Source organism: Mauremys reevesii, linkage group 4, assembly GCF_016161935.1.
Source record: "Mauremys reevesii isolate NIE-2019 linkage group 4, ASM1616193v1, whole genome shotgun sequence".
In the NCBI taxonomy this organism is placed as follows: Eukaryota; Metazoa; Chordata; order Testudines; family Geoemydidae; genus Mauremys; species Mauremys reevesii.
The window spans coordinates 123552453-123577553 of record NC_052626.1 but is presented as its reverse complement, the minus strand read 5'-3'; the positions used below and the strand labels follow the sequence as shown (position 1 = coordinate 123577553).

General features: G+C 49.5%; 1 protein-coding gene across 3 annotated transcripts in view; it reads right to left on the bottom strand.

Moving 5' to 3' along the window:
* The window catches only part of LGR6 (leucine rich repeat containing G protein-coupled receptor 6), a 216770-nt gene that overhangs the window by 5733 nt on the left and 185936 nt on the right, over positions 1 to 25101 (bottom strand). For all 3 annotated transcript variants that reach the window (XM_039533142.1, XM_039533140.1, XM_039533141.1), the window contains 5 exons: positions 24637 to 24702; positions 22587 to 22658; positions 18758 to 18829; positions 16811 to 16936; positions 13826 to 13986 (listed from right to left, as the gene is read on the bottom strand). In XM_039533142.1, coding sequence (XP_039389076.1) covers positions 13826 to 13986; positions 16811 to 16936; positions 18758 to 18829; positions 22587 to 22658; positions 24637 to 24702 — 497 coding nt within the window. The remainder of the gene's footprint in view (positions 1 to 13825; positions 13987 to 16810; positions 16937 to 18757; positions 18830 to 22586; positions 22659 to 24636; positions 24703 to 25101) is intronic.

The following is a 25101-nucleotide window of genomic DNA, read 5'->3' as shown; positions in this document are numbered from 1 at the left end:
CTGGCTTGGATCCCTTGTGGGTGTTCTCGCCACCCTTGTTTGGGAGCATCTCACTACAGCCCATGCTTCCTGCCCTGTAGGATGCGGGGAGACTCTTCAGCCAAGCCCCTAGGGCTAGATCTGAAGAGATGGGATCCTCCATGTGGGGGCAGAGGAGTGGGGGAGGTTGTTGATGGGGATGGCTGTCCAATGCAAGAAGCAACTTTTGTTGTTTGCAGAGGCCATGGCCAAGGGAACATAGGGCCAGATTTACAAAGGTATATAATTGCCTAGAGATGCAGATACCCACCTAGTGGGATTTACTAAAGGGCCTGAGCAGCTTAGAGGCCCAACCCAATGGGCACCTAACCTGCTTAGGAACTTTTGACCATCCCACTAGGTACCTGTCTGCATCTTCCAGTCCCTAAATACTTTGTACATTTGGCCAAGAGTATTATTTCATCATCATCATCATAATAAATAATGTGCTGCCTTCAGCACCCCCCGACAGATTCTGTGGCCTTCTTGGTTCTAGGAAATCTTGGAAAAAACAGGCTGCTTTTCATCTGTTTGCCCAAGCATTAAAATTTTGCTGCTGCTCTGGAATCTGGCAAGAAAACACCCAGAGTGGGGTGGAAAATATTTCCTCCTTGTACTTTACAGTCTTGTAAACCCATCGAGTCGTCTTCTGCTCTCAGGCCCTGGCACACTGTGTCTTGATCCCCTGACAATGGAAGCCTTCAGTTTCTCTGGCCCAGCCCTTTCCTGTTTGGGAACGTTGCTGTACGTAAGGCCTTGACTGCTTTGCATTTAACAGATGCTCCATACTGCAGGATGGTCCTGGGCCAGGGCCACTCTAACCAAGGCAGGAAATGTAAACTGGGAGTTCCTCTCCTCATTGGGAACGTGGGCACACGTCAGCCGGGAAAGCACTGGAATAAATGAGCTATTCCTCAGTGAGTGGGAATATTCTAACAGTGCCCAGCTCTGTTCTAGCAGGGCAGGTTGCCGTAGTTTTGTAACATCCCCTAATGTGTTTATTTGGACTCTGCTAAGAGGCCTACGAGCCTTTGGGCATGGGTGCTCAGATGGTCACTCCATGGCTTGATGGGCTGAAAGCAGAGCGTTGGGGCACTAATCCGTAGAGCAGAGGGCAGGGCTAATGAAGAGTGACGCTCTGTATTAGCTATTTCTCACTCCATATAGATCTTGTTTTCTGCCATAACCAGGGCTCTCACACCTCATAATTTATGAATAATGTTACGAATGAAAGGCGGCCTGGCAATGAGCTGCATTGCTTCTCTACGGTAGCCACATTACAGCTCTGAGCATGTCAGCGACCGGGATAGAAGAGGCTGTGTTGCCCAACTGTCTAGACAGATGATCTTCTGCTGTTTGTTTAGCTTGAGGTGCTAAGAAGGCGAGCTAGGCAATATGTCTGGAAAAGGTGCATGTTCTCATAAACATCCTTTAGTCAAAACAACCCAAGTACATAAAGAAGCACCATTGTGTTCCCTTTGAAACTGGTGGCAAAACTCCTATTGACCTCCATGGGAGCACGGTCGGAAATGATGGAGGATGCATGCAGAATCCATTACAAGTGGGAGTAAAAAGCCAGTCTATGTTTTATGTGTGACTGTCACAGATACAAAGTGCCACCCAGGCAGAAGTGAGCTACTCAGTCCAGTCATTCACTAGGAACAGGAATTTCTACAGCCAGGAGAAAGGGGCTCTGGGTTGGGTCCCTTAGGGCTAGTCTACACTTACCGCGGGTGTCGGCGGACGTGTCGACTCGAGTTCGAAACTATCGCTCGCGTCTGATGGGCTAGATAGTATTCCTCCGAAGCGCTCAGTTTCCGGTACTCCACTCTCCACCTCGCTGGAGAGAGCAGAGTGGAGCCCTTGGGGAGGAGGTTCGGCGGTTCGCCTGGGCCTGGAGTTCAACTAGGTAGTCATTTTCGCCATTCCCCACTCCTTTTCGAATTGAAAGTTTGTGAATGCCAGTTCCCCCCTTTTCTGTGTAGACCAGGCCTTAGACAGCAGCCAGTCTAATTATGAACTGACAAAATCAGCTTGGTCAACAGTTACCACACAATGGGATCTAAAGTCCCTCAGTTATTTCCTGCTCTTCGTTTGGGGAGCAGCGGTATCCCACATCTTTGTTATCATTTGTATTATGCTAGCACAGGGGTAGGCAACCTATGGCATGTGTGCTGAAGGCGGCACGTGAGCTGATTTTCAGCGGCACTCACACTGCCCAGGTCCTGGCCACCGGTCCGGGGGGCTCTGCATTTTAATTTAATTTTAAAGGAAGCTTCTTAAACATTTTAAAAACCTTGTTTACTTTACATACGACAATAGTTTAGTTATATACTATAGACTTATAGAAAGAGCCCTTCTAAAAACATTAAAATGTATTACTGGCACGCAAAACCTTAAATTAGAGTGAATAAATGAAGATTCGGCACACCACTTCTGAAAGGTTGCCGACCCCTGTGCTAGCATCTGGAAGCCTCAGCTGAGATTGGGAACCCACCGTGTTACATGCTTTACTGACCTACAGGTGTAACTAGAATGGGGCAATTATTTTTGGTCAAATAGTGAAGTTGCCCCAAAATGAAACTATTTGGGAATTCTAGTTGAATTTAACGAATAGTTTCGGCTGAATAAAAAAAATAGGAAAAAAGAAATGGACAGAATTAAATTTTGACATTTTTGAAACAAAATGTTTTGACTTTTCATTTTGACATGGTGTTTCATTTCTAAATTCCATTCGATTTGTTTAATTTTTTTTAAAAAGGGTAAAAAGCACCCAAAGGTAACGAAACAACAACAACAAAAATTGTTTTAGGTCAAATGAAAATTTCATTCAACCTGAAATTAATTTTTGTTTGTTTTGGTAAGAAAACACAAGAAAGTTTCATTTTTGGTTCAAAATGAACTGATTTTTATTTTATTTTTTGGTTTGTCCATCAAACTGTAAAATCAATATTTGCTCAGCTCTGTTCTTGATGGTCCCTGCCCTGAAGAGCATATGTCTAAATAGTTGACAATTTCAATGTCAAATACCATAGCATGGTGACTGCTGGCGAATGGTGACCTTTCATTGATGATAACTGTGCATCAGACAGAAAGACAATGTTTTCTCTCCCCTGAGTTCTGATAGTCTGTTGGTTTTAGGACATGAAGCTTATATTTTATAGCCTTGCTAATTTTTGCTGCCATCTTTGTTGTCCTTTCTCCTGCCAAAGCTGTAAACTAAGAGAGACCGGTCACAACTGGGCAAAACAGTGCCACTGCTTTCATCCTGCTCTCAAAGCTGATGGCTGCTAAGCAAAACCTGGTCACTACATTTAGCAGGCTAAATGGAAGTAGTGCTCACTGGGAGGCAGTGTGGTTTAATGGATAATGTACCAGACTAGGAACTCGAGACCTGGTTTCTATTTCTGGCTCTGACTTGGTGGTTGACCTTGGACAAGTCATTTTGCCTCTTCGTGCCTCAGTTTCTCCATACTGACCTCCTTTGTCATGTGTTTTAAGATCTACTGATGGAAGGAGCTAGTTATCATTTGAAAACCTGCCCCTCAGCCTTTCTTGCAGGCTATCTTACAGCAATGAAGTGGCTGAATGCAAACTGTTATATGCTGCTGCTTCCTCGCCTTTGTCATGTCCCACCCATCAGGGTTGGTGGCTCTTGTTCTTGACCTCCAAGCGTTCTTGTCTGGTGAGTGTTCTAAGCTGACACCAACCTTTTTCATGTCCTCCTTCACCATCTCAAACCACCATTTTCTAAGGGTACGTCCATACTTACCGCCGGGTCGACGGGTAGCGTTCGACTTCTTGGAGTTCGAACTATCGCGTCTAATCTAGATGCGATAGTTCGAACTCTGAATGCGCTCCCGTCGACTCCGGAACTCCACCACCGCGAACGGCGGTGGCGGAGTCGACGGGGGAGCCGCGGACTTTGATCTGGACAGGTAAGAAGTTCGAACTAAGGTAGTTCGACTTCAGCTACGCTATTCACGTAGCTGAAGTCGCGTACCTTAGTTCGACCCCCCACCCTAGTGTAGACCAGGCCTCAGTCTTCCTTGTGGTCTTTGTCCCATGATTATTAGCTCTGGTACTCTCTGGCCATCCTATCCCATATCTTGTCATCTCACATGACCAACCATATCAGGTGGTACTCCCTCAGCTTTTCCATGATGGGGGCTATCTGCGTCATGGCTCATACCATTTCATTGCGTAGCCTATCAGCTCTCATCTTACCCAGCGTCTACCTGAGCATTCTCATTTCGGCAGTGTGCAGTGGTTGTTCTCTCTTCCTCACTGGCCAGAGTTCCGACCCATACATCATGGCTGGCCTAATCATGGATTTATCACTTTGCTCTTTAGTTTACTTGGCATGTCCTTAAAGCATAGAGTTCCCATCAACCTCCTCCATTTCACCAAGGACGCGTCACACGGCTCCTAACATCCAAGTTCATCACTCAGCACTGAATGAGCTATGGAAGTTGTTGCACAGACATGAAGTGAATACCACCCTGTTTTACTGGCTTCTCGTTGTCCCTCTCAATGGAGCGTTGCATATATTCAGTCTTTTGTTGGCTGATTCATAAGCTATTTTCTTCTAACACAGCCATCCATAGTTCTCGGTCCCTTTACAGTTCGGATTTATCTTCATGGCACAACCTAATGTCATTGGTGAAAACATGCTGCACGGAGCCTCTCCCCTAATCTCCTGAGTCAAGGTGTCCACTACAGTTACAAAAAGGAATGGGCTTAAGGCTGATCCTTGATGTATACCTACCGATTCGCTGTTGGTGCAGTTGCTTCTGTTCTCTCTACTGTTGTGCTACCCTCATACATGTCTATGATAGTCTGAACATATGTCTTCAGAAGATTGTGTGGCTGCAGGCACCACCATAACAATTCTCTAGGAATTCTGTCATAGGCCTTCTCTAAATCCAGCGATGATAAGTGCAGTTTCTTGCATCTTTCCCTGTGTATCTCCTGCAATGTTCAGGCTGCAAACACTGCATTCGTTGCTGACCTTCCTGGCATAAACCTGCATTGGTGGTCAACTGCTTGATACTCCAACTCCTCCTGAAGTTTTCCTCCATAATGCTTTCCAGTCATTTCATCGTGTGACTCATTAAGTTGATGGTAGAGTTGCCAGGTGTCCGGTTTTTGACCGGAACACCTGGTAGAAAAGGGATCCTGGCAGCCCTGGTCAGCACTGCTGATCGGGCCATTAAAAGTCTGGTTGGTGCAGGGCTGGCAGGCTCCCTACCCAGCTCTGTGCAGCTCCCTGGAAGCGGCATGTCCCTCGGCTCCTAGGCGGAAGAACGGCGGCACCTGTGGGTGGAGGGAGCACACACCATGCAGACCCGCCTGGCTGCGCCTCTACCTAGGAGCTAAGGGACATGTCACAGCTTATGGGGAGCTGCCTGAGGTGAGTGATGCCTGAAGCCTGCAGGTCTCACCTCCTCCCGCACTCCAACCTCCTGCCCTGAGCCCACTCCTGTTCCCAAACTCCCTCTTGGAGCCCAAAACCCTTCCTGTGCCCCAACCCCCTGCCCCAGCTTGGAACCCACCCCACAACCCAACCCCCTGCTCCAGCCTGGAGCCCCCTCCTACACCCCAAACCTCTCATCCTTGGCTCCACCCCAGAGCCTGCACCCCCAGCCGAAGCCCTCACCCCCTCCCACACCCCAAACCCCTGCCTTAGCTTGATGCCCCCTCCCACATGCTGAACCCCTTAGCCCCAGTCTGGAGCCCCCTCCTGCACCTCAAACCCCTCATTCCCTGCCCCACCCTAGAACCCGCACCTCCAGCGGGAGCCCTCCCCACAACCCCTGCCCCAACCCGGTGAAAATGAGCGAGTGAGTGAGGGTGGTGGAGAGTGAGCGACAGAGGGAGGGGGGATGGAGTGAGCAGGGGGTGGGGCCTCAGAGAAGGGCGGGGCATGGGGTGGGGCAAGGGTGTTCAGTTTTGTGCAATTAGAAAGCTGGCAACCCTAGTTGATGGATTGGTAATTACGACATTCTTGTACATCTCCCTATCCGATACTTGATGTGCTCTTCCTTCACGCATCAGGCATTTTTTTTCAATATGGAGACTTAAATTGAAAAAGTTTATTATCATCGCCACTCTCTCCTGGCCTAATGCTTTACATGCCTGGGCTGGTCCCGCATCGGGTCCCATTCCCTTCTCACCTGTCATCATCTCTAGCATTGTCTGAGGCGATTGTCTGAAGCTGGAATTGGGCTTCCCAGCATGGGTAGATGGTCATGTGTTAACCCTGCTCAAGCTAGCATGCTAAAGTAATACTGTGGCTGGGGGAGCATGGGCAGTGGCTTGCGCTAGCCACCCAAGTACAGACCCGGGGGTCCAGGTGGGTATGTACTTGGGTGACTAGCCCGACCTGCTGCCAATGCTGCCCTGGGTAGGCTGTTATTTTTAGCATGAAAGTTCAAGCAGAGCTAATACGTGTCTGTGTAACCGTGCTGGGAAGCATACTCCCAGCTGCAGGGTTAGACTTAGCTAAATTCTCCACCACCGGGATAGGTCTTGTAAGGTTGTTGCTCGTGCATACTTCCCGCAACGGTTTCTTCACATCCTCCCCATTGAACAGTTTCTCATAGAACCCTGGCCACCTCCTACTGATTTCCCTGTCTTCCATCAGCACTCTTCCGTTTTCACGGTTGATACTTCACAACTCCCAAGTCCTCTGTGCTTATTTGCCTAATCTTGGCTAATCTATAGATTCCTTTTTCCCCTTCCTTCGTTAATAGACTTGTGTATGAGGCTTTACATGCCTGACCCTTAGCTTCCACGTTCATGGTTCCCGCCGTTTTCTTTATCAGCATGTATTCCTCATAACTTTCCACCATTCTTACTTTCTGCCATCACTGAAATCTTGCCTCCTTCTTCTTTACTGCTTCCTGCATATTGCTGGACCATCATCACATATCCTGGCCATGACATTCCCCTCCCGTTGGTTGCCCACAGACAAAGTTCTTCACTTTCTGTAATATTGTTTGGCTATTTCCCTCCAGTCTTCGCTGGTATTATCGTGATCAGCTTGTCTTTGTCCAACCTCCTTAGAGCCTCATCCTTAAAGTTCAGACTTATCAGTGAGCCCCCACTTTATCCTTGGTTCCACAACTTGTCTTTTGCCCCATAGCCTTTTCATCCAGAAGTTCATGACAATCAATCTATGTTGCTCCACTATCTGCTCTCCTGGGATCATGTTACAGTTTCTTATGTTTTTTAGATCTCTTCCTCTTGGCAGGAAGTAGTCAGTCTGGGATCTGTATGTAATTAAGTTACATGGGCCACGGGCTCTGGCTAACCCTAAAGTATCCTTCAGCTTCACTTCTGGTTCCAAAGTCTCATCCTCCAAGACAACTGTTATAGCCATCACTGTGTTCTCAACCTGTCCATTGGGGTCAGCTCCAATCATCAAGTACTCACCTTGTGGTTCTTCACTTAGCACTCGGTCCAGCGCTGTCTTCTCAGAATTTCTTCTTCTCAGTCATACAACCAAACTCCAGCATGTATATTTGTTCTCTGCTCAGTGCTATTCTAACTTTTATCAACTGGTCACTCTTCCTTTGCATGTCTACTAGCTTTTCCTGTAACATTTCTGCTATGATTATTCCTGATCCATTCCGCCTTGCTTCTGAGCCCTGATACATTATCTTGTAACCCTCCCTTATGTTCATGGATTTCAATCCCTTCAATTTTGTCTTTTTGTTTATGGGCAATCTGCACTGTCCTTTTCAACATCTTGGCCACTTCTCTTGATTTCACAGTCATTGTTCCCACATTCAGGGAAGCCAAATGTAATTCTTGGACTCCTTTCTTTAGCCACATGTGCCCAGAATGCGGTGGCCTTTTCCCATTTTCCACAGCTGTTAGGTGAAGCAGTTGCCTGTCACGTGCAGGGGACATCCTAGCATTGTACTGAAATACTCTCTGGAGACACAGACTCACAGAGCATGTGTGATTGGCACAACTTTTACACACCAGCTGGCCAAGTCTGATGCTCTTGGTTTGAAACTGGAGTCCCTTCTCTTAGGTCAACTGCTTACCATAGCTAGCAGGTCCCATCTGCCTGGAGCAATCTGGTTGTACGGTGCCAGTTTCCTGCCTTTCACACCATTGCTACATGCTGCAGGGCAAAAATCCTGGGTTATTTGTTCTTAAGCAAGAAGCTTAATCTCTGGGGGGAAGGGCGGAGAGCTTTGTTCCTCCTAACTGAGGCATTTAATGTACTGTCCTGCTAAATTCATGTAACAAGGCCTGGCTACAATTGCTGAAGGCCACACAGGAGGCCTTGGGAATAAAACAATAACTAATACGTTAAAATAGCAATTTATACATAGGTTTAAAAAATCACATGAGCAAAAGTGAGTCATGCACAGGAGACACAAGGGTCCATTATTGAATGTTTAATGACTGAGACATGCCAGGGCCATGCCTAGCTAAGGACATGCTTGTACAGTCCATGCACGATCTTTGCACCTTCAGACCATGGGAATTATTCTTACAGGCATTTAGCATAGGCCTAGGTGGCTCTTCCTCCCTCTGGGCTGCCAATAGTCTCATCCCTCAGAATTATTCTGCTTCACTTCCTGGTCCTAATACCCTATAAACACCCTAAGAGGTGTTGGAACTAATCCTGCTCAAGGCCTCCTGGAAGGTGCTGAACACCCTTAACTCTTATTGACTTCAACGGGAGCTCCAGGCGCTCAGCCCCCAGCAGGATCGGAGCACGACAGAGTAGCCACTGAGCGATCAAATGGCTCAAGTGGCAGTGAGCAAGCTAGTCCCTGAATGGTAGGGATCTGCAGGGAGTGTCCCTGACACTCACAGCACAGCCAGTTCATTTTACATTTAATTGAAACAGCTGCAATTTGCTGGGCCAACGCCACAGCTGTGTGTACCAACGTTGTTAAAGTATGGGACACATTACCAGGGGCGGCTCTAGGAATTGCGCCGCCCCAAGCAGGGCGGCGCGCCGCGGGGGGCACTCTGGCGGTCGCCGGTCCTGCGGCTCCAGTGGACCTCCTGCAGACGTGCCTGCAGAGGGTCTGCTGGTCCCGCGGCTCCGGTGGACCTCCCGCAGGCACGCCTGCGGATGCTCCACCGAAGTCGCGGGACCGGCGGACCCTCCACAGGCATGCCTGCGGGAGGTCCATCGGAGCCGCCTGCCGCCCTCCTGCAGCACGCCGTCCCAAGCGCACGCTTGGCGCACTGGGATCTGGAGCCGGCCCAGCACATTACTGAAGGAAACAATGACAAGGCTGTGAAGAGGTTCCTGCAGCGCTGATGTTAACATATGGTTCTACATCACCTACTCAGTGTTACAACCCAGCTTGCCATGATTCCTGGGCCTGCCGCACTAACAAGAGCTAAGTTTATTAGTTCCCACTAATGAAGCTTATTCATAGGCTCTAATAGATTGGAGGCGGGAGGGGGTACAGACTTCCCTGGTCAATCATGTGGGGTCTATGGACCATTTTCATAGCTATATACCCATAATTCAGACCAATATCATAGAATCATAGAATACCAGGGTTGGAAGAGACCTCAGGAGGTCATCTAGTCCAACCCCCTGCTCAAAGCAGGACCAATCCCTAACTAAATCATCCCAGCCAGGGCTTTGTCAAGCCTGACCTTAAAAACCTCTAAGGATGGAGAGTCCACCACCTCCCTAGGTAACCCATTCCATTCCATATCCATCTATTGGTTTTGTTTCAAAATTTCCTTCTAGCAAATTTTCCAAAGGAAATATTTTCCGCTGGAAAATGCTGAGCCCATTAAATGGAGACATTTTTTTGGAGAATGTATCGATTCTGTCAGCATTTTTATGGGAAATTACCCACACCTTTCATTTTGAGTTGAATGTTATGATACTATAATTGCTAATGTAATATAAAAGTTGGAATGGTTCTACTAATATATAATATGGTCAGAATGATAAAGGCAAGAGTTTGGAATAGTTCATTTTGTGAAAAATTAGGCGATTTGGACTTTTGGTCCCTCTTTGGGGCTAAATGAAATTTTGAAATCTCAGATTTTCCTGCAGTTGGGAATTGAGCAGTTCTGGTTTTTCGAGCAACTCTGCTCACTTCCTGGCCCAGGGGAGAGGGCATCATAGCAACTTATGACATAAAAATGGATAGGACCATGCTTTCAACGAAGTGTTATCACACAGGATCTGCTAATCCTGCTCTGGGATAGCACAGCATGCCTGGCAAGGCAAGGGTGGACTGTGCATTCTCCTTAGAGTTGCAAAAAAAGGCACAGGCCAGATTCTACATGGCATACAACTGTTTGGTGCTGCACCTCTGGTAGAGCATGCACCTAAAACGAGCATTAGGCCTCAGTGTAAAAGGGCACAGCGCCAGTGGATGCCTATGCCACCTCCCTCCCTGCTGCTGGTGCAGGGGGCATGGCATGGGGTCCCTTATGTCTGACTGATCACCTGCTACTTTATCAGCCATTTGGCAGCTCTGCATGCCAGGAGACCAGCTCAGTGCACAGCAGTCCCAGTGGCAGGGGAGTAGTGCCCCCTTCTAACACACCAGGCACTTGTTGGCCCAGAAGGAGGATTGAGCCTGATGTGTTTCTCCTCTCAAGTAGGGTGACCAGATGAGATGAAGAAAATATTAGGACACACTGGGGGGTGGGTCTGCCGGCAGAGGAAAAAGGAAAAAAAAACAACCCCGTGTTGCTGGCGGAGTGAAATATTGGGATAGTCCAGATTTTATTGGGATGGCTGGTCACCCTACTCTCAAGGGACTCCAGAACTAGTCAATGTGCGTGGGATCACGTATTTACACAAACACGTAAAAAATCAAGCAGTCTCCCAGCTGCATTGTGAAATGCTCTTACTTCGCTCTGTAGGTTTGGATATCAGCAGCTAAACAGGAACTGTGGGTCTCATATTTGTATTCGTCTTTATCCAGTGATGAGCTGCCAAAATCTTAACAACGCGTTCCCTATAAAAAGTTCTGATTTAACAACGGGTTCCCTATAAAAAGTTCTGATTTAAGGGATGTGCGACAGCATGTATTTTTTGTACCAATAGGGTTACCATACGTCCATATTTTCCCAGGAGGTGATTAAGAACCGAAAAGCCTGACATGTCCAGGAAAATACAGATGTATTTTAACCCTACCTAAAGTTCTTTTTTAAAAAGATGGGGCTGAACTAGAAATGAGCTCCGTTTCACATGTGTGGGTGGTGATCAGGGACAGTCTCAATTTTTGGGTCTTTTTCTTATATAGGCTCCTATTACCCCTCACCCCCGTCCCGATTTTTCACACTTGCTGTCTGGTCACTCTAGGGTGTGCACATGTGTGGGTCCCAGCTGCTCCCTGCCCCCCTCATTGAAGCAGGTGTGCAGGGTTACTGCCCTGGGAACTGCAGGGCACCAGTGGATGTAGGGCTGGCTGCAGATAGGGGCGTGGGGCAGGGCTAGCTGGAGGCAGGGAGTGACACGGGCTGGCTGTGGACAGGTGATGCAGATGGGCGGGCTGTGGGTGGCTGTGGGCAGGGGCTGGCTGCGGGTGGCTGCAGGCAGGGGTGGCTGCAGGCAGAGGCTGGCTGGGGGCAGAGGGTGGCTGTGGCAAGGGCTGGCTGTGGGCAGGGACTGGCTGCAGGCAGGGGGGTGGCTGGGGGCAGGGGGCTGGGGGGGGGGGGGGGGGGGCGCTGGCTGGCTGCAGGCAGAGGCTGGCTGGGGGCAGCTGGGGCTGGCTGTGGGTGGTGGGCTGGGGGTGGGGGGGCGGGGGGGGGGGCTGGGGGGGGGGGCTCGGGCGGGGGGGGTGGCAGGGCAGGGCAGGGCAGCGGGCGGCAGAGGGCGGGGGGGGGGGGGGGGGGCAGGGGGGGGGGGGGGGGGGGGGGGGGGGCACAGGGGACGGGGGGGGGGGCGGGCAGGGGAGCAGCAGGACAGAGCAGGGGCAGGCAGCAGCAGCAGGGGCAGGGCAGGGCAGCAGGGAGAGCAGCAGCAGCAGCAGCAGCAGGCAGGGGCAGGGGCAGCAGGCACAGAGCTCACAGCGCAGCAGCCCCGGGGAGGAGGGGGAGGAGGCAGACAGGCCAGAGAGGCAGAGCATTCATCAAAGCTTCCCCCTTCAGAAGCTTTAGTTAACAAGCGGTTCTAAAACTGCTTCTAAATTTAACAACGGGTTCCCGCGAACTGGTGCAAACCGGCTCCAGCTCACCCCTGTCTTTATCAGAAGGTTTCCCCCCTACCCCCGCCTCCCCCAAAGGATCCAGCTCATGCTGCTGGGGGAAGCTGCCAGTGTTTGCTCAGTGCACAGCAAGCATCGATTCCTGAGAATACTGATGCATTTCATCAGGGTGAAACCTACAACCCCAGCTTTTCAGAGTGACAAAGGCAGAAGTCATGGGATTGACCCACGGTCCCTCAGTTTTCAGGCAAATTGGGCTGTGCATGTACATTTTAGAGCACTTTGTTAATTAAAGGCAGATCATTTGGGTGTGCGTGGAGGGGCTTTATCTCAGGAGACCCTTGACTGCATAGTCCCAACTTTGCATTCTAAAGCTCTTTTCAAGGTAATCTGCCTAAGCATGTACATTCAGGAGTACTTTGAGACAGGTCACTTGGGAGGAGAATGTGTCTTGGGAACCTGCCTGATCAAATGATTCCAAATTTACGCCACAAACTCTACCCCAGGCTCTCTAACGGCACACCAAATTTCAAAATGATCTGAATGTGCCTGTCAATTGGCTTGAAACCGACATGCTCCTGTACTGGCTCTGGGTTGCAGCAGCCTGCATACCACTTTATGCAACCAGGCTAATAACTTTGGAAATATTGCAATCAGCAGCTGGCTTTTGGTGTCCTTCATGAGATGAGATCAAAGGATGTCTACTGATGTCAATTTATGTGGCTCCTGCATAAATGTACCTCTCATTCCAGCTCTGGTCATAAATCAGAACCAGAACATCTTAAGAGGCTGGTCATTTTTTCGGTGGCAGGGTGGGGTGGGGGGGAGGAGGAGGATATATCTACTGAAACAGAAAGTTTCATTCAACTTTAACTATGCTATCACTCCTGCATAATCTAGCCCCGGTATTTATCTCATCTGAGCCCACAGGCTGACAGTGTTTGCCGGATGGAGCAGTATTTCCTTTTATTTGTGCCTGACTGTGGGCCACTTTTGCCTGGTGTTTTGATCGTCAGGCACAAAAGGGTCGGTTTTCATTGTACCCTCTGTGATTTCCAATCCTTGTTCCCGTTCTGTGCTTTATGCTTTCTCGTCCTCCTTTATTCTCTTTCAAGCAGTATTCACCCTTATCTGGTGCGTTACACTAGAGACAGAGATGCTGTATGATCAGCATTCTGCCTGGGAGTTGCACTGTCACAGGGTGACCAGATGGCCCAGTCACTAACTCAGGTCAGATTGTTTGAGGGGAGAAATAGTCCTGAAACTAAAAGAATCGTGGGAGGGGACTGCTCTTTCCTAAATGTGAGGCCACCAAGGAGTCTTCCCCCGAGCTGCTGATGAGTTCCGGGCCATTCTGTCCAATCCAGGCTGGTTTGGAGATTCCAGCCTAGCTCCACTGGGCCCTTAGACAGTGACACTGATTGCAGCCCAAGGTGTCCGCATCCAGGAAATGATACACCCCCTGACCAGCCAGACATGGAAAACTGTGGGCCTGCTTCTGTTTTACACTGATCTAATGCCAAGCATTGCCTTCGCTGGAGTTCTTCCTGATGTATGCCGGTGTAAGAGAATGCAGAATCAGGTGCAAATATACAGCCAAACCTGGCCCATGAATTGATCACAGCTCAGCCTAATTTACTTACAGTGGTTATCAGCATGACCCGGAAACAACCCCATGCTCCTCTTGTGGGCATCCTCATCTTCCGGGCTCACGTCTTCTGTCCCCCACTGGCTGGATACCTTGAAGAAGTTGCTACAGACTCCATAGGCGCAGCACTGGTAGGCATAGGGCACTTCTAGGATTCTAGGGAGGGGAAAAGCAGGTCTCTTAGCTACTTCATGTGGACTGTGTTGGAATTGCAAGCTATCGCTTGAAGAGCAGGGAGAGTTTCCTGCTCCTGCTTGCAGGCAATGGGGCTCTATAGCAAAGCCTGCAATGTGGGTCAGCCTGGAAAGAGGCAGCTTAAAAGCCAGGTTGGGGGAGTTGTGCCTCGCTGCCTTAGGGAGCAGCCTGTTTTTGTTCTCTCTGCTTTTTGGATTCTTGTGTGTTATCGTTCTGAAGTCCAAGAAACAATGTCATGTTACATTGCAACCTTCCAGTGAGGTTTCTCTGTGTGTGCGTGCTGAGAATGTAACACGTCACTGTTCGTGAAACCAAGGGCCTGATTTCCCATTGCCCTACGCTCGATGCAGTTGGTGCAAAATACGACTAAACCAGGATGGGGGGGGGTGCTCTGCATCCTTTGCCCTGCTGTAAGTGACTCAGGCAGCACAGGGCAGGCGTAGGTGGATGTCCTGTTCCTGAACCGGTTAGTACACATGTCCAGGATCCAAAGAACAAGTTAAAAGCAAGTATTTAACCTCACAGCAAGCTGAGGAGCATTGTGACAACATGGTTAAGTGTCATGCATGCACTTCCCAGCTTCACCTTGCTTTGCAAGTAATAACTCATGACATCCCTTGGGAGCCAGATGGCTGAGTGCTACCCTCCCTGGCCCTCAAGCAGGTGCCTGTGTCTTGGGGGGGGCGTATTTTTACCCTTTTTGCCGACTGTTTGGAAGGTGCACAAACTACAGAGCCACCCTGGGGCAGTCTGCTACTGGAGCACCTCACTGGCTTGGTTGAGCCTCTCACCTGAGTGACCCTTCAGCATGTGGAGTAGCTTCTTGTTCTGAAAATGCAACTTAGGATCCCAGTCCTCAGGCCAGGCCTCCACGGTGCCCTCCTTTTACTGCTCTCAGACCACAGCGCGTCACCCAACACCGGCTGGATGCTCAGCTCCCATTACAGCCCCTAGATGATGCCCCAGCGCTACCTGCACCTGTCCAGGCTCTTGAGAACACTGCGTGTGCACCTCACTTTGGCAGAGTCATCGAGACGGTAACTATCCAGCATGGTGATGGACTCACCAAAAACTCTGAGGATGAGGGGGATTCGGGCATAGGGGTTAGATTAGAATCTGAAGTCGGGGATACCCCAACTAGCTCTGCCAGCCCTATGGCCCTGGGTCATGCCCTGCCAGCCCACTCAAGGAAGCCTAGCTACGTTTCTCGAATTCAGCAAGATACGTGAATGGCCAGTAATTACATCCTGTATTACAAGGTCAATTAAACCACAGCTGAATATCATCAGGGTTAAATATCAGGGCTATCAGGCTGAAACAGCACTTCCACCACTGACAGCAAATGCCTGCTTCATTTCTGGAAGCCAGTAAAGCCTGGAAATCCAGTCGAGACAGCCTTCAGTTTTCCCGGCAGTTAAGGTCTTTTGACAGGATTAGTAAATCTGGGGAAACTCTGTAGTCTAAAAATATGGTTTTGTTTTAAGTTACCAAACATTTCTTGCCGAGCCCCGGGAGGCAATGGGAACTCTGTATACAGATCTGCTTCCTGTTGTAAACTGCAGATTAAATCCTATTATCAAAAGGTGGTAAGAAAGTGAAGATCCTTAGGAGATGGCTAAGAACTGTTTCCAGATGCCCCCATCAGAAAGGGCAGCAATTAGGATTGAAACTGTCTCTCTAGCACTGTCAAGCTGGTGTTTTGGAAAGACCAGTGGGTGTACAGGCTGAGTCTGAGTCGAAGAACCACCTTCCCCATGTCAGCTACACCGATGTAAATCCAAACCAGCTAAACGGACATCACTAGGGTTAGTCTGGATTCACACCATTGCCTGGGAAAGCTGAATTTGGCCCAGTGTCACTGCACGGTATTAGCCACAGAGCAGGATGCTGCTATAACAAGGCAGGGATCAAGAGAGCGAGTGCTCTGGGGTCACATTGATGAGGCAGATTTAAAAGGCAGTGTGAGGATTATCCCCACCAATCCCTCAGCTGCTAACACCAACATTTTTAAAAACAGCCTCTGATGCTGGCAGCCTCCATTTTTGGAAGCCCAACTTGAGACACTTTGGGTCTGATTTGCACAGGTACCGAGACCCTGTGGCTCCAGCTTGGGGCATACACCACCTCTGAAAACCGCCCAATAACGAGGACTCCCCAAATCAGAGGCCACTTTTGAAAAATGCTGGCCTTCACCTCCGAGTCAGGGCATGAATGTGGCTCAGCCACTAGCCACAGCTGACTGTGATAAGGGGACGGCGCTAAGAACTCACTGCTAACATAGGTGCTGAGGGTCGCCAGCGCCGCTGGGAACATGAAGCCGGCATTCCCAGTGCAGAGGTGGCCTCGGTGCCTTATGCAGCATTGTCTTGTTTAGCTGCCGGCTCATTAATACATAGCAGACAAGACACGGCCACACAAACAGCGTTTACTGAAGGAAAGCTGGATGTCATTAGCTAGAACTGGCTTCTGAGAATGTTTTCCACTCAGAGACGCCCCAGGCTCATGCCCCTGGCTTCACGAGCTCCGCTTGTGTGTGTGTTTGGCGGATGTGAGCAATGGGACGTTAAGCGGAACATCAGTTTCCCACGGAAGGCTCGGAAGGATGGATGCGGAGTGTTAGCATGAAGCTGGGCTTTCTCGACCTGCCGGCCTGGAAGAATGGCAGGAAAATGTCCAGTAAACAAGGAGAGCAGGAGTCTGATTGAAATAAACAAAGGCCCATTGGCGAGACCCACATGGAGCTCGGAGGATAAAGGTGAACCAGGCACCCAGAGCCAAACCATACCTCATCTTAGGGAAGCTTTCTTTGCTGAAGGGCTCAGACAGCGCTGGGTTGCCTTGGAGCTTCAGATGGGTCAGTCCACCCAAACCATCCAGCGGCAGGGTGACCAGCTGGTTGTCGGTCAAATCTCTGTTGTAGTGAAAGAAGAAGGGGCAGCAGGATTAGAGGTTTGCTGATCAGAGGTGTGTTAACCGAGAGAGGCTGGACAGCTCTGCAGATGGCCCATGGTCATCTTGACCTGGCAGATGTCCAAAATATGATACTGAAATGGAGAGGGCAGGAGGTGTTGCTGGGCGCTGACTGGGGGCCAGTCCCAATTTGGGGATGAATGAAAAGAAACAGCAATCATTAGGGGAGTGCCATCGCCAGGGGTGCTGGAATGGGGTCAGGGGGGTCGGGGGGGGGTGAGGGGCCATGGCCCTCCCACTTGTTGAAAGTGGACAGGCCTGGGCCATCCCCTTTTTGCCACAGGCCTCGCCCCTGCCCCCAGGCAGGTGGAGGGGCCTGGGCTTCCCGGTTCAGCGCCAGCTTCTGGCTTGGCCAGGGGGCGGGGCCTTGGGGGGTAGAGGAGGGGCAGGGCCACAGAGTGACTCCATCACTACTAGCCATTGCTGTAAACTCTACTTTGGTTTTCTACCTTGCTCTCGTAATCATAGTCTTAGAATGGCTTGATCTGCTCCCCCACTCCCACCAGCCTTCACTTCCCATTTTCTTGAGGTCTTTTAAAATTAGACGATTTTCTGGGTTTGGGTCTTGGAAGGCCAATTAGCATGGCAAAGCACTATCTCTGGTATTTTCCACATGACATCAAAAGTAGGGTCCTATCCCTGATTGCAATCGCATACTCAGTTTGCTGATGCCTGACCATACATTAGCTTCGGCTATAGGGTGAAGTCTTTTGTTCATCCCCTGATCAGCTACAGCATGGACAGCTGCAGCCCAAGCGTACTCATCCTGCCCTGTTAACGTGGCTCAGTCCTGACCTAGGGTGAGACTTTGCCTCAGCTCTCCAGTGTCCCATTCAAACTCAGCCCTTGGCCCCCTGCTCAGGCTGCTACCCAGCAATTCTGGGGACTGGACACCTGTCCGTTAGCAACAGAGACCAATGGATCTTTGCACGTAAGCTACTGAATGGTCATCAGACAATGATGACTTTTGGTCAATACCCATCCCCTGATACGTTTAGACTGGTGAGCCATCACTAGCTTCATGGCAGGATCATGGCATGGAAGAAGGCCGGCTATGAACAGGAAGGCCCCAGATCCTCAAAGGTATTTAGGACCCTAACTCCCAACGAAAGCAACCTTTGAGGAGTGGGGCCTAAGTCCCGTGGTGATATAGCATCCACGCTGATCATTAGCAAAAGGCGTCTAGGGAAAATATGGATCTCATGGGAGGTAAATGGGCAGGGACCTTGAGGGTTTGGGCCTATCTCTGCAGCATGGGGTGCAGGTCACTTGCTATGATCATCTGAGTATCTCACCAAATCCAGTCCCTGCCATTGTAGGCCTTGGGCACTGGTGCACCTTGGTCCCTCCTATTCTCTGCCTGTGGCACATAACAGTTGAGTCCCCTGAGGGCAGTAATGCCTTGTTTTAATTCTGGTTGTGGAGGTGGCTGGGTGATGTTTAGTGGCCTGTGATTCACAGGAGGTCAGACTGGATGATCTGTGTGTCCCTTCCAGACTTAAACTCTGTGACTCTTTCTGGAGCTTCAAAATTTCACTTGAGAGGCATGTTCAGTTGCATGTATTTTCATGAGCACCACAGCAATCATGCAGGGCCCACCAAGGCATCCTGTCTGCCAGTCTGTCTGTGTGGGCATTTATACCACACTCATCACTGGCGTGTGTGAGCATTTTTGCCCAGCCCCCTTTCTGCGAGGGAACCTCAGGTCCCCACAACAGCACTTTCCTTCACCCACTGCAGGAGTAATCTCGAAGCAACTTACAGCTTGGTGAGCGAGTGGAGGGTCGCAAAAGCCTCCGGATGAATCGACTGGATGTAATTCCAACTCAGGTCTCTGCAAGGCAAGTACATGGCGGTGAGAGGGGGCTGAGGAGAATGGTGGGGTGCCTGTGAATAGAGAAGCTATCGAGATTGGTAGGCCAAGATGTGAAACCCAGCCACTACCCCTCCAAATCTCAGTTTCCAAGCTCCCCTGGTTCTCACCATGCCCTGGGGAGACCCCTCTCTTACTGAGGAAGGCCAAATTCTCATCAGCCTAGACCGGATCCCCAGTAGAACCTTCTGAGTCCACTCTGCTGGCATGTGCGTTCTCCTTTTCCTCTCCCATTTCCCTTCTTCCCTCCCTCCATTCTCCCCCAGGCTGCTGGGACTCTGGGCATTATCACTGAATGTCCTGGGCACTCTCTCAGCAGGGAAGCCATCAGAAATCAAGCTAGGCCAGATCTGTACCCCCTGGAGCTTTGGAATCCAGCTCTGTTAGCACAATGGCTGCACAGCCCCTGTCAGGGCCCAAGTTGGCTGGCCCCTGAGGAAAGATCCCCCCCCCCCTGCTTTGGGTTTCTTTCTGCAAGTTTGGGGACTTTTGCATTGAAATACTAAACTCTGAGGTACTGGCAGCTCATGGCTTCCCCTTAGTGCCAAAGCAGCAGGCTACTGGCCCTGATACCCTCTGCTCCCGGTACAGTGACACTACAGGGAGGCCCCCAGGAATGGGCAAGCAGGGCCGGAATCTGTAGGGATGGGGTGTTCAAGTGTGTGCGAAGTGCTGGTGTGTACACATTAGCATGCATGGCGCGAATGGATGGGGTTAGTGGGCGGTTGTGTGTCCGTATGAGTTTGTGTGTGTGTAGTTAGTACACGCGGGATACAGTGGGTGAATGTGTGTGGTTAGTAGCTGTGGCATATGTGGTGTACACTACAACATCTGTGTGCAGTTGGTAGGTGTAGTAAGTAGTGTGTAAATGTGTGTGGTTAGTATGTGTGGGGTGTAGCGTCTGTGTGTTTGTGTAGTTAGTACAGGTGCTGCGTAGTGTGCGTATGTTTGTGTGTGATTAGCATGTGTGGTGTTTCTGTGGGGTTAATATGTGTGATTAGTGTATGTGATGTGTGTACAGAGGGCATCTGTGTATTTGTGGTGCACACATAAATATATTAGTGTGTGTGTTTTCTGCCCCGTGCTCCATTCACTTCCATTCACTATAACAGGACCACTTGGAAATAGTGACCATAATACAACAACATTTAACATTCCTGTGGTGGGAAGAACACCTCAGCAGCCCAACACTGTGGCATTTAATTTCAGAAAAAGGAACTATGCAAAAATGAGGGGGTTAGTTAAACAGAAATTAAAAGGTACAGTGACTAAAGTGAAATCCCTGCAAGCTGCATGGACACTTTTCAAAGACACCGTAATAGAGGCCCAACTTAAATGTATATCCCAAATTAAAAAACACAGTAAAAGAACTAAAAAAGAGCCACTGTGACTTAACAACCATGTAAAAGAAGCAGTGAGAGATAAAAAGGCATCTTTTAAAAACTGGAAGTCAAATCCTAGTGAGATAAATAGAAAGGAGCATAAACACTGCCAAATTAAGTGTAAAAATGTAATAAGAAAAGCCAAAGAGGAGTTTGAAGAACGGCTAGCCAAAAACTCCAAAGGTAATAACAAAATGTTTTTTAAGTACATCAGAAGCAGGAAGCCTGCTAAACAACCTGTGGGGCCCCTGGATGATCGAAATACAAAAGGAGCACTTAAAGATGATAAAGTCATTGCGGAGAAACTAAATGGATTCTTTGCTTCAGCCTTCACGGCTGAGGATGTTGGAGAGATTCCCAAACCTGAGCTGTCCTTTGTAGGTGACAAATCTGAGGAACTGTCACAGACTGAAGTATCACTAGAGGAGGTTTTGGAATTAATTGATAAACTTAACAGTAACAAGTCACCGGGACCAGATGGCATTCACCCAAGAGTTCTGAAAGAACTCAAATGTGAAGTTGCAGAACTATTAACTAGGGTTTGTAACCTGTCCTTTAAATTAACTTCTGTACCCAGTGATTGGAAGATAGTTAATATAACACCAATATTTAAAAAAGGGCTCTAGAGGTGATGCTGGCAATTACAGACCGGTAAGTCTAACGTTAGTACTGGGCAAATTAGTTGAAACAATAGTAAAAAATAAAATTGTCAAACACATAGAAGAACATAACTTGTTGGGCAAAAGTCAACATGGTTTCTGTAAAGGGAAATCGTGTCTTCCTAATCTATTAGAGTTCTTTGAAGGAGTCAACAAATATGTGGACAAGGGGGATCCAGTGAACATAGTGTACTTAGATTTCCAGAATGCCTTTGACAAAGTCCCTCACCAAAGGCTCTTTCGTAAATTAAGTTGTCATGGGATAAGAGGGAAGATCCTTTCATGGACTGAGAACTGGTTAAAAGACAGGGAACAAAGGGTAGGAATAAATGGTAAATTTTCAGAATGGAGAGGGGTAACTAGTGGTGTTCCCCAAGGGTCAGTCCTAAGACCAGTCCTATTCAACTTATTCATAAATGATCTGGAGAAGGGTAAACGGTGAGATGGCAAAGTTTGCAGATGATACTAAACTGCTCAAGATAGTTAAGACCAAAGCAGACTGTGAAGAACGTCAAAAAGATATCATGAAACTAAGTGATTGGGCAACAAAATGGCAAATGAAATTTAATGTGGATAAATGTAAAATAATGCACATGGGAAAAAATAACCCCAACTCTACATACAATATAATGGGGGCTAATTTAGCTAGAACTAAACAGTAAAGAGATCTTGGAGTCATCGTGGATAGTTCTCTGAAGATGTCCATGCAATGTGCAGCGACAGTCAAAAAAGCAAACAGGATGTTAGGAATCATTTAAAAAGGGATAGAGAATAAGAAGGAGAATATCTTATTGCCCTTATAGAAATCCATGGTACGGGCGCATATTGAATACTGCGTACAGATGTGGTCTCCTCATCTCAAAAAAGATATACTGGCATTAGAAAAGGTTCCGAGTAGGGCAACTAAAATGATTAGGGGTTTGGAACGGGTCCCACATGAGGAGAGATTAAAGAGGTTAGGACTTTTCAACTTGGAAAACAGGAGACTAATGGGGGATATGATAGAGGTATATAAAATCATGAGTGATGTGGAGAAAGTCAATAAGGAAAAGTTATTTACTTGTTCCCATAATATAAGAACTAGGGGCCACCAAATGAAATTAATGGGCAGCAGGTTTAAAACAAATACAAGCGAGTTCTTCACACAGAGCACAGTCAACCTGTGGAACTCCTTACCTGAGAAGATTGTGACGGCTAGGACTATTAACAGGGTTTAAAAGAGAACTAGATAAATTCATGGAGGTTAAGTCCATTAATGGCTATTAGCCAGGATGGGTAAGGAATGGTGTCCTTAGGGGCACCTGGCATTGGCCACTGTTGGCAGACAGGATACTGGGCTGAATGGACCTTTGGACTGACCCCGTATGGCCATTCTTATGCACTGCCATTACTGGCATGATCTGCACCCAGCCACTGCCAGAGTCCATGAGTTCTCTGGCTGGAGCTGGGTTCACCAGCCCAAACGGCTTTTATCTCATGTGCCCGTATAGCCCTGTGGTCCATTGCTTCCCCTGGGTGGGTGTTTGGGACCCAAGAGCCAAGCAGTGCAAGCAAAGCTTTCAGGTCTGGGATTGCATGAGCACCCTGCACACATCTGGCAGTGAGCCCACAGTTCCTCTTCCCCACAACAAAGAGCCCCGCAGTTCCCAGTGCCGGCGGAGCCAGAGCTGTACTCACATGGAGCGCAGGGCCGTGAGCTGCCCAAAGGTGTCTGCTCTGATTTCATGGATCCTGTTGTGCTGGAGGCCTCTGAAAAGACAGAGAGGCTGGCATGAGAGAGAGGATCTCTCTGGGCCCCCTGGCAGCAGAAGAAAGCTTGTCAACCCTGCTCTTATTTCAAGGGGTGAGCGGGTCAGGACACAAAGCAACCCAAACCCAGCCCTCTCCCAAGCGCCACGCTGGGTCTCAGACAGCGTTCCCTTTCACACACACCCTCCCCTCCCGCCCGCCCTCCCCGCACAGCAAAAGAACCATCTGTCTGGGCTTGTCAAAGGCTCCCGTGTTCCCAGCCTTTCCAGACCACTGCTCCCATTCCATGCGCCATCCCACCATGGAGCTTGGGTGCGCCACATCAGTGCAAAGCTTGGAGGTGATGAGTCAGAACGCGCGCCCCGAATGGCTCTTTGCTATAGGGCTAGACAGTGACTGACGCTAGCGTGAGAGTATGTGTGTGTGCGTGTGCGCACACTCACGTGCAAGGAGCAGATGCAATCCAGCCCTTTGCAAAGAGCCATTCAGAGGCGTGCGCTCTGACCCACCATCTCTAAATCCCATGCTTTGCACCCTCTTTAAGCCTCAGCCATGTGTCACGTGCAAGCCCTGTCCCCGCATTCCCCTGAATGCAGTGACCACGCCCCTCTGGCAGCCCAGGGAACAGGCCACCCAAGGAGGTGGGAAGGAATCAGGGCCCTGGCTGGAACCATGCTGCACGGGCTTATGGAACCATACACTCCCCATGCACTCTGGGAGATGCGATCCTTCACGGAGCTCTTCTCTGCACTGCCCACAAGACCACCTCATATTCGCAGCCCAGTCTGTCTCTAAGTCACACATTCAGAAAGGCTAGAGGAGCCATTCTGAGCATCTGCTCTGACCTGCTGCCTAACCTCACCCAGGGATCCCTGCATCCAGCCCATAACTTGAGGTCGAGGTAGAGCAGAGTTTCTAGATAGAGACACCCAATCTTGCTATAAAGACTCCATCTGATGAAGACTCCACCCCGCCCCTATGGGGAATCCGTGCTTCTCAAGCAATGCCACCTGTCCTGCTGTGAGTGGGCATCCTACCCTCCTTTCCTCTTGCCTACTGAAACACACTCAAGCATCTCATCTTCAGCTGTGATGCTTTGGAGGACTCACCCTCAGCCCTCATGTCTGCCTGCTTATCTACCAGGTCTCTGTGCTGTTCCTGAGCATCTCTTGGTTCAGGCTGTCTGCAGACTCAGGCAGACCCCATGACATCGATTACACTCAGTTTCTATTTTCAAGGTTTTCTCCCCAACCATAAAGGCTAGACACACATCATTTTAAATGAAAGGTCCGATTGCGGAGCACAGCTCTACGGCAAGTGGGTGAATTCCACAGCCAATTCTGCAGCTGTAGAATCGCAGGATATCTGGGCCCAAGGCAAATTCAATGGGATATAGGTACCTAACTCGCTTAGGCCCTTTTGAAAATCCTAACCTTAGCTACCATGGTGATAGGGGTCCTATTAATGCCATCGGCTGGAATAGATCAGGGGATGCTCAGATGGGGAATTAAACTTTGTATGAAGTTAAAGCAGAGCTGAATGCAATCAAGCCCTTCTTTCTCCTCCTGGGGCTGGGATCTCTCCAGAGAAGGCTCCTTGTGGGTTAAGTTCTTTGGGGCAGGGAGCATCTCCTTATTCTATATTTGTAAGCGCCTAGCACAACGGGCCTTGGTCCATGGCTGGGGTGACTATTCCACATCATAACACTAATTCTCAGTGCACCCCGGCTGGTGCTGGGCCCTTAGCACAGCCCCTGTCTTGCTTATTTCAGGGGATCTGGGTCCAGTGTTAGTGAACTGAACTTTTCACCCCCAACATGGCTTTGAGTCCTGGCAAAAGCCCAGCTGAGTTTTTATCTCCTTGGATCTGGATCTCCCTCGCCTTGCTCAGTCCCTCGGGTCTCCTCCGAGCCAGGGTCGCCTCAAGAGGGCCCCCAGTCCCCGAACCAAGCTTTGAAGGAGGGAATCTCTTGACTCACATTTCTTCCAGCCGCTGGCACCTGTGGAAACTGGGCAGCTCCTCGATTTGATTGTGCGAGAGTTCGCTGTGGGAAAGGAATGCCACAGACATGGCAGGAGATTAAAAGCAAAGCAAGCCATCCCGAGAGCATTCTTGGAAAGCAGATATTGCTAAGGAGGGGAGCGGACTGACCTCGGGCCGTGCAGCTGGGGAAAGCAGGAAACCCCGGCACAGAGGCAGATCCGCTCAGCGCACACCTGACACTTGGCACTGATTTCCTCCTTCATTTCCTTGCATTATGCACAGATTGCTCAATGGCTCACCCAGCCCCAGCGCAGCTCCATCTGTCACATACGAGCTGCTTCTACTGCTGGGGATTGGCTTTTCTCGAGGGGCAGGGCTGGGTAGCTCTCCCCACCCAGCCACCGCCCCAGAGACAGCAGCAACATTTGGGGATGCCTGCATGAAGCCTTCCCTTTGCACA